This window comes from Theobroma umbraticum, unplaced genomic scaffold (genome assembly GCF_002168275.2).
Source record: "Theobroma umbraticum cultivar Fairchild unplaced genomic scaffold, ASM216827v3 scaffold_30.0, whole genome shotgun sequence".
Lineage (NCBI taxonomy): Eukaryota > Viridiplantae > Streptophyta > Magnoliopsida > Malvales > Malvaceae > Theobroma > Theobroma umbraticum.
The window spans coordinates 3,444,090-3,454,494 of record NW_018397254.1 but is presented as its reverse complement, the minus strand read 5'-3'; the positions used below and the strand labels follow the sequence as shown (position 1 = coordinate 3,454,494).

General features: G+C 35.6%; 3 protein-coding genes across 5 annotated transcripts; 1 reads left to right on the top strand and 2 right to left on the bottom strand.

Annotated features, from left to right (window-relative positions):
* Positions 1 to 22: 22 nt before the first annotated feature.
* On the bottom strand, positions 23 to 2,639 carry LOC110421611 (Oxidoreductase family protein). Its single transcript, XM_021435235.2, has 7 exons — positions 2,375 to 2,639; positions 2,090 to 2,260; positions 1,256 to 1,420; positions 1,018 to 1,182; positions 795 to 929; positions 507 to 604; positions 23 to 365 (listed from the first exon to the last, which is right to left on the bottom strand). Exons 1-7 carry the CDS (start codon positions 2,555 to 2,557, stop codon positions 152 to 154), a joined length of 1,131 nt encoding a protein of 376 aa, XP_021290910.1. The 5' UTR covers positions 2,558 to 2,639; the 3' UTR covers positions 23 to 151.
* A 1,610-nt stretch (positions 2,640 to 4,249) lies between these two features.
* PSD1 (phosphatidylserine decarboxylase 1) lies at positions 4,250 to 8,745 on the top strand. Of its 2 annotated transcripts, none has more exons than XM_021432671.2 (12): positions 4,250 to 4,547; positions 4,752 to 4,894; positions 5,326 to 5,379; positions 5,511 to 5,576; positions 5,670 to 5,730; positions 5,894 to 6,003; positions 6,090 to 6,349; positions 6,681 to 6,787; positions 6,879 to 6,946; positions 7,705 to 7,782; positions 7,930 to 8,052; positions 8,268 to 8,745. In XM_021432671.2, the coding sequence occupies exons 1-12, from the start codon at positions 4,388 to 4,390 to the stop codon at positions 8,424 to 8,426; spliced, it is 1,389 nt and encodes a 462-aa protein (XP_021288346.1). In that variant the 5' UTR covers positions 4,250 to 4,387; the 3' UTR covers positions 8,427 to 8,745. The 2 variants fall into 2 exon arrangements, with proteins under 2 accessions (XP_021288346.1, XP_021288413.1); XM_021432738.2 differs by having other exon boundaries at positions 4,253 to 4,547; positions 4,806 to 4,894; positions 8,268 to 8,743.
* A 480-nt stretch (positions 8,746 to 9,225) lies between these two features.
* On the bottom strand, positions 9,226 to 10,339 carry LOC110419886 (uncharacterized). 2 transcript variants are annotated; one of them, XM_021433121.2, is made up of 3 exons: positions 10,046 to 10,339; positions 9,773 to 9,925; positions 9,226 to 9,497 (listed from the first exon to the last, which is right to left on the bottom strand). In XM_021433121.2, the coding sequence occupies exons 1-2, from the start codon at positions 10,049 to 10,051 to the stop codon at positions 9,773 to 9,775; spliced, it is 159 nt and encodes a 52-aa protein (XP_021288796.1). In that variant the 5' UTR covers positions 10,052 to 10,339; the 3' UTR covers positions 9,226 to 9,497. The 2 variants fall into 2 exon arrangements, with proteins under 2 accessions (XP_021288796.1, XP_021288726.1); XM_021433051.2 differs by having other exon boundaries at positions 9,777 to 9,925; positions 10,046 to 10,338.
* Positions 10,340 to 10,405: the final 66 nt, after the last annotated feature.

Below are 10,405 nucleotides of genomic sequence, written 5' to 3'. Positions count from 1 at the left end.
ATTCACACATTCATTTGGAACTTAACCTATTAAACCAGAAAGCATTTTTATTGTTTGTAAATGTAATATTACAGAGACCAGAGTTGAAAGTAAATAACAAGAATGGTGATTTTGGCTTCTGAACAGTGACTTCCGGACCTAAATGAAAGATTTATGTAGAAGGTACACAGTTACGTTCACCCAAGACTTCCTCAATGGTAACAAACCGGCCCTTCTCGATGGAAACTTGTGCTGCAACCCCCACAGCAACTGAAATTAACCCATCTTGCAAATCCACAGCTGGAGTCTTTGTACCTTTTTCTCTAATTGCAGACAAAAAGTTAAGGTGTTCCAGATAGCTAGAACCGTGATGCAGTCCTTCGTACCTGGAAAACAAGGCAGTTTTTGACCGAATTGAGAGGCTGGCAATAAACAAGAAGCATTTTTATCTGTAACTATGATCATACTGGAGAATCAGAAATAGCATTTTAATGAAATTAAAGAAGGAAGAAGAGAGAGCGACCAACTTTATTCGTTCATCCTCAGCTTTCAGGGTCTGGACCCCGTCTCTACCATCCGCTCTAGAGCCATAAAGCACAATATTTTCAGGAACAAAGGCTTCACCCTGTTACAGCATCATAGTTTGAATCAGAATTAGAGAGAAAACACGAATCAAGATGCATGCAAGGTAACATCAACTGTTGCAAATAATGGACGTACAAGAATCTCTGTTGCGATCATTGAACTGAATGCATTTAAAAGTTAACACTGTTACAAAGGAATGAAACACACACACTTGTGTGACAGAGAGAGACCTTTCCAGAGTGACCAACAACAGATATCTCTTGCTCATTTTTACTCCCTTCAGCAAACATGCAGAGGTCGAGCATCCCTCGAGCACCATTGTCAAATTCAACAATAACATATGCATTGTCAATGATGTCAGGTACCTGGACAACAAAAAAGAAAATGAAATTAGGGAAAGGGGATCAGAATGATATCAAGTCTATATCATGCAAAAATTTCTCCTACTATGACCTTTCCATCATATATTTCATCTTTGTGATTAACATCCATGGCACCAGAAGCCATCACACGAACAGGGTTTGCACCAGCAAACAACCTCATCAAATCAAAGAAGTGGCAGCACTTCTCCACCAGTGTTCCCCCCGTGTTAGCATTGAACCGGTTCCAATTGTTAACCTATCACATGCACAAAGTCAATAACCTATATGCCGACAAGGCGGGCAAGGGGAAGTTGAGTAGCTAACTCTACCTTAACCAGAAAAGGGAACCGATGTTCCCGAATTGCCACCATCTTGACATGTCCAAGAGTTCCACCCTTGACTATCTCAATCAACTTAGCAACTGGGGGCATATATCTATACTCCAATCCAACTTGTACCAGCATATCTGGCCTCTTTCTAGCAGCATTTACAACCTAATTTCAAGATAAACTACATTTACCAGATCAGTTAATTAACTGAGGAAGAAGATAGCAATGAATCAACATGTGTAAAAACTGCTATACACAGTCAGATTAAGAAGTAGATAATTAAGATATCAGGACAGTACCACAGGTTATTGAGACAATAACAAAAGGCACTTCTACAACTAATTACATAATGCTCACAATAGTGAAAAAGCTTAATCCAGGAAACAAATAAACTTTTGTACAGATTCAAACAGGACTCCCTTTTCTTTTCGTCCTTTCCAACACTCAGTATATTTCCTTGATGTTTATCTTCTATAGAAGGACGATTTCAAACAAAATTTACCATTCAAATTGCTACCTAACCAGACATTCGGTCTTTACAATTATGAAAGCGTTTCCTCCTTTACTTGCTCAATGCCATGTTTAATATTTTAGAAACTAGAGCTGGGTGTTGCGTAATCATTCAAATTACTCTTCAATTAGGTAGCAGTTGTCTAGTGGCAAGGCTGGTGGGGCTTGTACAAAAATCCGATGAATGCTGCATCAACCAACGACATGCAAGCATTTCTTTTGATTTGTTGTTTATAGAAACAAACCCATATCAATTTGAAAAATCTTCACCTCTCACATACAAATACAAGCTGTAAATAAAACTTATTAGAACCAAAGACTGACCTTTCTGCAGTCAGCAACTGTAGTACACAATGGCTTCTCAACTAACACATGATGAGCTTTAGGATGGTTCAAAATATCCATCAGGATCTGATAATGCGTCATATTGGGGCTTGACACAACCACCACATCACATAGCCCACTGTCCAGTAGCTCCTGGTGCCCTGAGAAAACCTTTGTAGGATAAAGTATAAACATCCCAAGTCACAACCCTTTCATATCAAAGTCTTACTAATTCCTTTCAGCTAATTGGAAATTCAATAATTACCGCTTGGACGAAATCCATACCTTAAGTGGCCAATCAAAGGATTGAGCCAGTTCCAGGGCAAGTTCTTGAGAGTGGACGTGAGGGTCAGCTATGCAAACAACGGCCACACCTTGGATTCTAAGATGGTGGAGATTAATTAGATGTTCTCTCCCCATCATTCCTACTCCTATGATTCCATACTTCACTGTTTCAGTAATTTCCATGCCTGGGAGAGTTGAACTCAACTTTGGGGATCTTTACTCTCAAGACTTCAGTTGAGAAGTATGACGATTTTTTTACTTTCTGTTTCTGGTGAAATTGCTACGCTTTGTTGCTTGGCGGTTAGCGTTCGTTGAGTTCGACTGTAGTAGCAAATGAAACGACGACGTTGCTTTGATGCACGTGATAGCACGAGGTTTCTTGCTGTTTAGTGGGCCGGACTGAATCGTGTAGGGTATAGACCAGCCGTACCTGCATGAGGAGGAGTTTAGCCTCCTAGTAAAGAGATAAATCATATTTTAAGATAATTTTTTTTCCATGACAAAAAGTAAAAAGGAAAAGATAGAGAAATATGTAAAATAAGTTTAATTAACCTTTTCTCATTTTTCTTTCTGCTAGTAAATTTATATGAAAATTCAGTAACTAGGTGTACCAAAATACTAAATATCCAATGACATACATCTTTTCTAATGACTTTAATTAATAAAATTAATAATTTCAAAATACATAATTACTTTTTATAATCTTCCATATATTAGTAAGAAACTTTTATCTGTACTTGTTAATAATCTTTTAGTGGTTAAGATTATAGAAATCTTATATAGTTTATAACTTTTTCACTGATCTCCATCACAAAATTGGTCATTTATACATGATGGCCTGTAATTTCATCTATTTTTACTAACACCAAATGTATTTTGTCTGTAATTTATGTGGATATTCAATAATATAGTTATTAAACTATCATATAATTTTATAATTTTTCAGCACTTAATCATCCAAATTAATAACCTCAATCTCCATCTATTACTTAATAACATTGAATGAACTTTGTCAAAAACTTCCAGAAGTATTTAATAACTTAGAATTATCAAAGTAGTAGATATGTGATTATTAAAATATCATATTATATAATATATTATATAATTTTTAGTATTTTTTTCAAATAACCTTTATTCATAAAATAGTAACTTAAAAATGTTTTTTTTTGTAACCTTTATCTATTATTTAATACCCTTAAACGTACCTTTGTTTAAATACCTTTATAAATATTTGTTAAGTAAGGATTATTAAAATATTAAAAATATAAGCACTGAATATCAAATAGGGTTATAATTTTTTTAGCAAATTTAATTTGTAAAATCAATACCTTCAAAATACATTATTATTTTTGATAACTTTCATTTATTTTTTAGTAATCACGGACATACTCTTTTAAAAACTTTTATTAAAAAACATAAGTAAATAAGATTATTTACTTATTAAAATATCATATACGTATATAAGTTTGTTGATAACTTTCAGAAATTCAGTAATTAAAAAATGAAAACATGAAATTAATTCTTTAACTTTAGCCAATGAATTAAAAGAATTTGGTACATAAGCCTATAGTTATTTATAGGTGGCTTGACTACGCTTGCAGCTCGAGTTTGGATGAAGCTTTTTTAATTTGACAAACAATGATCTTTTTCTTTTATGTATAATGCATTTATTTGAATATAATTTAAAATATAATATTTGATAGAAATATACTAATATTTTGTTCAATAAATTATATATACATAGACGAAAAATTCAATTTCAAAATTTCAAGATACAAAATTGCATCTAACTAAAAAAAGTAAATACGAAAATACTAGTATATGAAATTCGGTAGAATTGAGCGATCACCCAAAAACGTTAATACACGAAGAGAGCGCAAAACTTCCCGCTTTAACGAAGAGAAACGGCACCGTTTTAGGGCTCTCCAGAGTTCATAATGTTCACTGAAACTGGCAGGAAACCCTAACGGGTGACGAGACTAAGCATCTCTGTTACTCGAACTTGAGGCAACGATGAAATTTCGGTTTTCCCAAAATGCTCCAATGTTCCCTCCCTATTCACAAGCCGGCCATGTTTACATCAACCGCCGGTTCTTCTCTTGGTACGCCAAGCAGTTGCCAACTACGTCGCAAGCGCGCGCTTCTGTCAGTGGCGGCAGTAGCGGTTCTCAAGGTTAAACCATTCACTTGTTTTTATAATTTGGAAGGGTTTTTTTTGTTTGGCTGCTGAGAAAATCGGCGAGAAAATAAAGAGGGAAAGCTTACTATTATATTATCTCTAACCAAAGAGAAACACAACAAAATAATGTTTTTTGATTTATTCAGAAAATAGTTTGAGTGGAGAATTCGTTATAAATTAGACTATGTTAGTTTGCAGTGTTATGTTTACCATCTTGGGAGGCATGCGAAGCTCATTGCTCTGTGTCTATAGGTAGCGCTTTTCTGTTGCCCGGTGCAACAGTGGCTACTCTACTCATGCTTGGGGCTCTTCATGCTCGACGGCTCTACGATGACAAGAAGGTATAAATTGGCTTAATAACATGCCCTTCATTTTTGACTCTTAGTTTGTATTGGTTACAAAAGTGGTTGGAATCATTTGTGTATCCATCCATGATAGGTTACCTTGTAGATTGTGTGACTCGTGTATCATGATTGATAAGTTGTGTTGATATAATTCGAAATTTTTTTAAAGGACCTTGTAGTTCTGAAACTATTTGAACTTCATTGGATTCGTTTCCATGTGAGTTTAACACAAATAGAACTCCTTCCTGCCCTCCACATGGCTATATGTCCTGGTTTAAATTTTTCCATAATCCATACAATTTGTCAAACTGAAACCTCATGGTTTGTTTGTGTATTGCTTGCTCTTAAACCCTATATGTCAGCATTAGTATGATGCTTAGTAGGAGTTTTTTCTGCTTATTTATTGATATATGTTTTCTTGGTAGTAGGTTGAAGAAGCACGGGAGAAAGGGGTTGAATTTGAGTTCCAACCGGATGTAAAAGTAGTATATCTATGCTAATTTCTCCAATGATTTTGTTTTCAAGGTTTCATTTTTTTATTGCTAAGATATCTATATGGTGATTTTCCTGCCTAATATTTGACATATATCTCTTTGAACCTTTCCAACTTTAGGCTACATTTCTGAGAATGCTACCTTTGCGATCTATTTCTAGAGTGTGGGGCTTCTTGACAAATTTGGTGAGTAAGTTTCTTATTTTAGAAGATATTATCTATGACCCTTTGTTGTGTTGTTTTGATATGCCTTTACCTGCTTAAAGAACATTTTTTTAGGAAATTCCAGTTTGGCTGCGTCCACATGTTTATAGAGCATGGGCTCGTGCGTTCCATTCAAGTATGTTTACCTCAAATAGTTTTTTTTTTTTTTATGCCCTCATTTTCTATTTGTTATCTGGTTGCTGCAGTCAGTCATTTTTATTATTTTTAATTCAATTGACAAAATACATGAACATTTAGCTAAATATGAAGTATAAATTATAACTTGGATTGCATTTCAGACCTAGAAGAAGCAGCTCTGCCCCTCGACGAATATGCTTCTTTAAGGGATTTCTTTGTTCGCACCTTGAGAGAAGGTTGCAGGCCTATTGACCCCGATCCTTATAGTCTGGTAACTGGTAACGGACATCTTGGACCTGTTAATCTTTTCTGTTTCACTCTGCAGTATATCTAATAGTGAGTTATGTTATATAATAGGTTAGTCCTGTGGATGGTACTATTCTTAGATTTGGGGAGTTGAAGGGTGCAGGGGCTATGATTGAGCAAGTCAAAGGATTTTCCTACTCGGTTTCATCTCTTCTTGGTGCTAGTTCTTTGCTTCCAATTATAGCCGAGGGCAATACCCAAGATGAGAGCAGTAAAATTGAGCAGGAAAGCAGTCAGAGAGAAAAGAGTAAGAAGTCATGGTGGCGAATTTCATTGGCTTCTCCTAAAGTCCGGGAAACTGTTTCTGCATGGTAATCTTGTGTACATATTTGGTTGTGCAATATTTACCTTGTTGTTTCTTTACACAAGTGATTTGGTTTTATTTAGATGTATTTCTCCATACCTTTATTTGAATGATTCAGCATAAATTGTTGACAGAATCGGTATGGTAAGCTTTATCTTTCATTATTTTTCTGTAATTGTGCTTTCCAATTGTTTTGCAGCTGTGTTTATTCTTCAAACTCCCTAGATTGTTGGACCATCCAAGATATTTTATTGTACTTCTACGAGAGTCTTTTACATAATTTAACTGCTCTAAAAAGTTTGAGCTAAGGTAGTTTATACACGAAACTTTAATTGCAGTCCAATGAAAGGCCTCTATTACTGTGTAATATACCTGAAGCCAGGAGACTATCATCGCATACACTCACCAGTTGATTGGAATGTTCTTGTTCGACGGCATTTTGCAGGTAACTTGAAGGTATAGTTGCATAACAATTAAAAAATTCTTCTTATAGCGATAACATGGTTATATGATTTCATTTGCTGCTTATCTGGCAGGTCACCTTTTTCCTTTGAATGAACGTGCTACAAGAACAATTAGGAATCTTTATGTTGAGAATGAGAGGGTAAATCTGATCTCCCTTGACTTATCTGTTGAATTTGCAAATTTTCTTGTCTAATTTTTCATTCTTGATGTATTGCAAATGGTTGAATTAAAACATTTGATGTAACTAGGAAGAGGATAAAATAATATAATGATAGGTTATCTGAAAGATGAAGATAGAGTGGTCCATTCAGAACATTAATGCAACTTGCAAGTAGTGTTAATGTTACAAGGCCAGGTATATCATAGCATAGAAGCCTAAATTGTTAGGAGTTCTATAGGCTCTTTTTTTAATGCATAGAAATAAAAGGTAATTCTTGGTGAATTTGAGCCTCAGGAACAGGCTTCACTTTCTGATCAACTCAAAGTATTTGAAAAACATTTTGTTTCCAATCCCAGATCTTCTCCCTTTGCCTCTTCCTAGTATTTAACCATCAATAGGTAGGTAGAGGTAACAGGTCAGCATACTTGGTGCAGCCTAACCAGTTACGAACTAAGAAACGTAATTTTGGACTTAAATTGCACACTTTGGGGCTTAGCTTAACTTCCTCTCAGGTTGTTTTAGCCTTTTAGGATTAATTGCAGCCATTTAGCCTTGCATATGGGAGTGTTCTAAAACTATGATCTAAAACCTTCAAAGTGTTGCCTAAAGAAGTTAGCCAAAAGCTTCTGAGTTTCATTTCAGTTGAGTCCTAAATACTTTTTGTTAATTATATGTATCTTATAGATTCGTTTTGAGTGGAATTCACTAAATTGTTGTTGCAACTCTCATGTCATCAGGTTGTTCTTGAAGGTCTATGGCAACAAGGATATATGGCAATAGCAGCAATTGGTGCAACAAATATTGGATCAATTGAGGTTAAGTGCCAATGCCCCTTTCACCCATGAACCTTAAGAAAAGTCAGATAAAAAATCTTATTAAGACAGGGACAAGTCCATGCACTGGCATATAAATCTTCTTCAATAAAATTCTGTGCTTTAACTCCATAAATTTGCGGTTGACAGCTTTTCATAGAATCAGAACTTCGGACAAACAGGCCAAGAAAAAAGTTATTACACTCAGAGCCTCCAGAAGAATGTGTATATCAACCTGAAGGGGTTGGTGTGATGCTAAAAAAGGGAGAAGAGGTTAGAGACACAAAAAATTTCCTTTCAAAACCTGATGCCTGCCATACTGTGGGAATTGTTTGTTGATCTTCTGATGCATATTCCCTAAAATTAGTTTCATTTTAAGTAGTAGTTTGAATCTTAATTAGATAATCTGAACACTCTGTTTTATGCTTACTTTGGCTTACCTTAATTAGACTATGATTGCGTTTTCCAATGCACATTGATCGTTCCAGGTGGCTGCTTTCAACATGGGATCAACGGTTGTGCTTGTTTTCCAAGCCCCCACATTGAAATCACCCAAGAACAGTAATGCTTCAGAGTTCAGGTTTTCTATTAAACGCGGGGACAGAATTCGTGTAGGAGAAGCAATGGGAAGATGGCATGATTCATGAAGTGTGTCAGAAATGCATCAGTTTCATGAACTAGGAGATGGAATACCATTGTTGTCATCAGAGCAGCACTGGTAGTGTGATTGGTTCGAAGCATGTAATATGCCAACATTGGTGGTGCTTTATTATTTGTTATGCTATCAAGGAGAAATCATGGCGCTGAACTCACAAATAGAAACCATTGGCAAAGTTCAGCTCCAGATGAAAATAATTCTTGGAATCAACAGTGTAAGGATCCTATGACTGTAAATGGTGATACATGCCTTTCTAATTTCAATGCTATAATCTATCATTCCATTCTTCACACATGTTAATCTACAAAATTCAGTTTTGATGAAGCTAGCAATCCTTCCTACCAAATAAGGCCTAATTTTCATTCTTTACAAGAACACATCCTCCCAAATAAGGGCCACTTAAATCATTCAAACAATCTCTTGTAAAATGCATCCCATCAAAAACTAAGTTTAACATCAAGAAAATGAATCGGAAAGAAGCATCAAGTAAATAAATGCACTACCAAAAAATATGCTCTTGTTTGAATAACCAAGCAGACAAATCCAACTAGCAAACCATGCTGCTAGTTTATACAAGTAGCCTAGGCATATCAACAAAAGCTCAAAAACAATGTAAGCCATTTCACATTCCACCGAGAAACAGACAGCAAACACTTGATCAGAATGCCATTTTCATCACACACCATAGGTAAGACAGGATGAAACCATGGGGAGAAAATGAGCAATGTTCTGGCAATGAAAGGTCAAACAAACATGAATGAACATACTTTCATAAACTCAAATTACTATTGGACCAACCAGTATTATCGAATTAATAGTTATGATCCTAACTTGGTAACCGTATGAAAACCCATAAATTGAGCAAAACAACACACCTCATCTTCTATAAACTTGAATTAACATCCAAACAGCTACTAAGATGAACTGAGGGGTTTATATTTCATTTACATTTTTGTATCTGCAGGTCATTCAAAGCATTCTTCCTTCATATAGAACTCCATAAGTTTCGCATAAAAAAATTTCTCTGTTCCACCAAAATCTCTATATCAAAACTTTGTTCCTGAATGCCAACACCAAACACTAATATTAGTTTGTCAAATCAAGAAAACATTTTTCCATCCAAACAAAGTCATAAGATAACGAATATTTGTAGAAACAAATGATAAATTTCTCTCTGATTCCAAATTCCGTTAAATCTATAAAATTAACTGTAAGATTATGAACGGAAATCAAAATCAACTCCAGATCTGATTTTGCATATGCCATTGATTAAGGGGGAAAAAGCTAATTTTATTTGAAGGGAATGTAAATTGGGACATTTAAGTAAAGGCACACCTACGTCTGTTTGGAGTAAGAGGAAGAGGAAGGGACGCGTTTGTTACGGAACATCATGTATCCGACGGGCAATACGACTCCGAGCATCATGATTGCAGCTCCGATGATATATCTGAGCGGGCTCGGTGGTTCCACCTCTATCATTCTCCTGAACTGCACCGCACACAATCATAACCAAACATCAAGCAACCAACTTTGATACTCACAATTCACAAACAAATATTTTATCATTACAATCGTGAGATCTGAATCAAGTTGAAGAAGGATACTTACTGGCATTTCTTTTTCTTTTCTGAGAGTGCTTTCTCTTTTGAGTGTAACCGTAGTTCGAGAAACAGAAATTTCGGCCTCTGGACGAAGAAAGGAACTTTACTAACAGAGACGACGAGACGTCGGGTTTAGTCTGCAAAATCTGGATCTCGGGGGTTCCCGATTCTCTACTGTGAGATTGGTCCGGTTAGTTATTGACGATGGCTCCTGTTTTGCCACTTGTTAGATGACTAAAACTGAGGAACCAACATAGGTTAGGGTTTAGGTCATATGCGGTCAAAAGTGCCACAAACATTTGTGCTATTTGTTTTTTGTTTTAATGCAGAATTTGCGTTTTCGCTCTTTTTTTTTTTTGGCAAAATT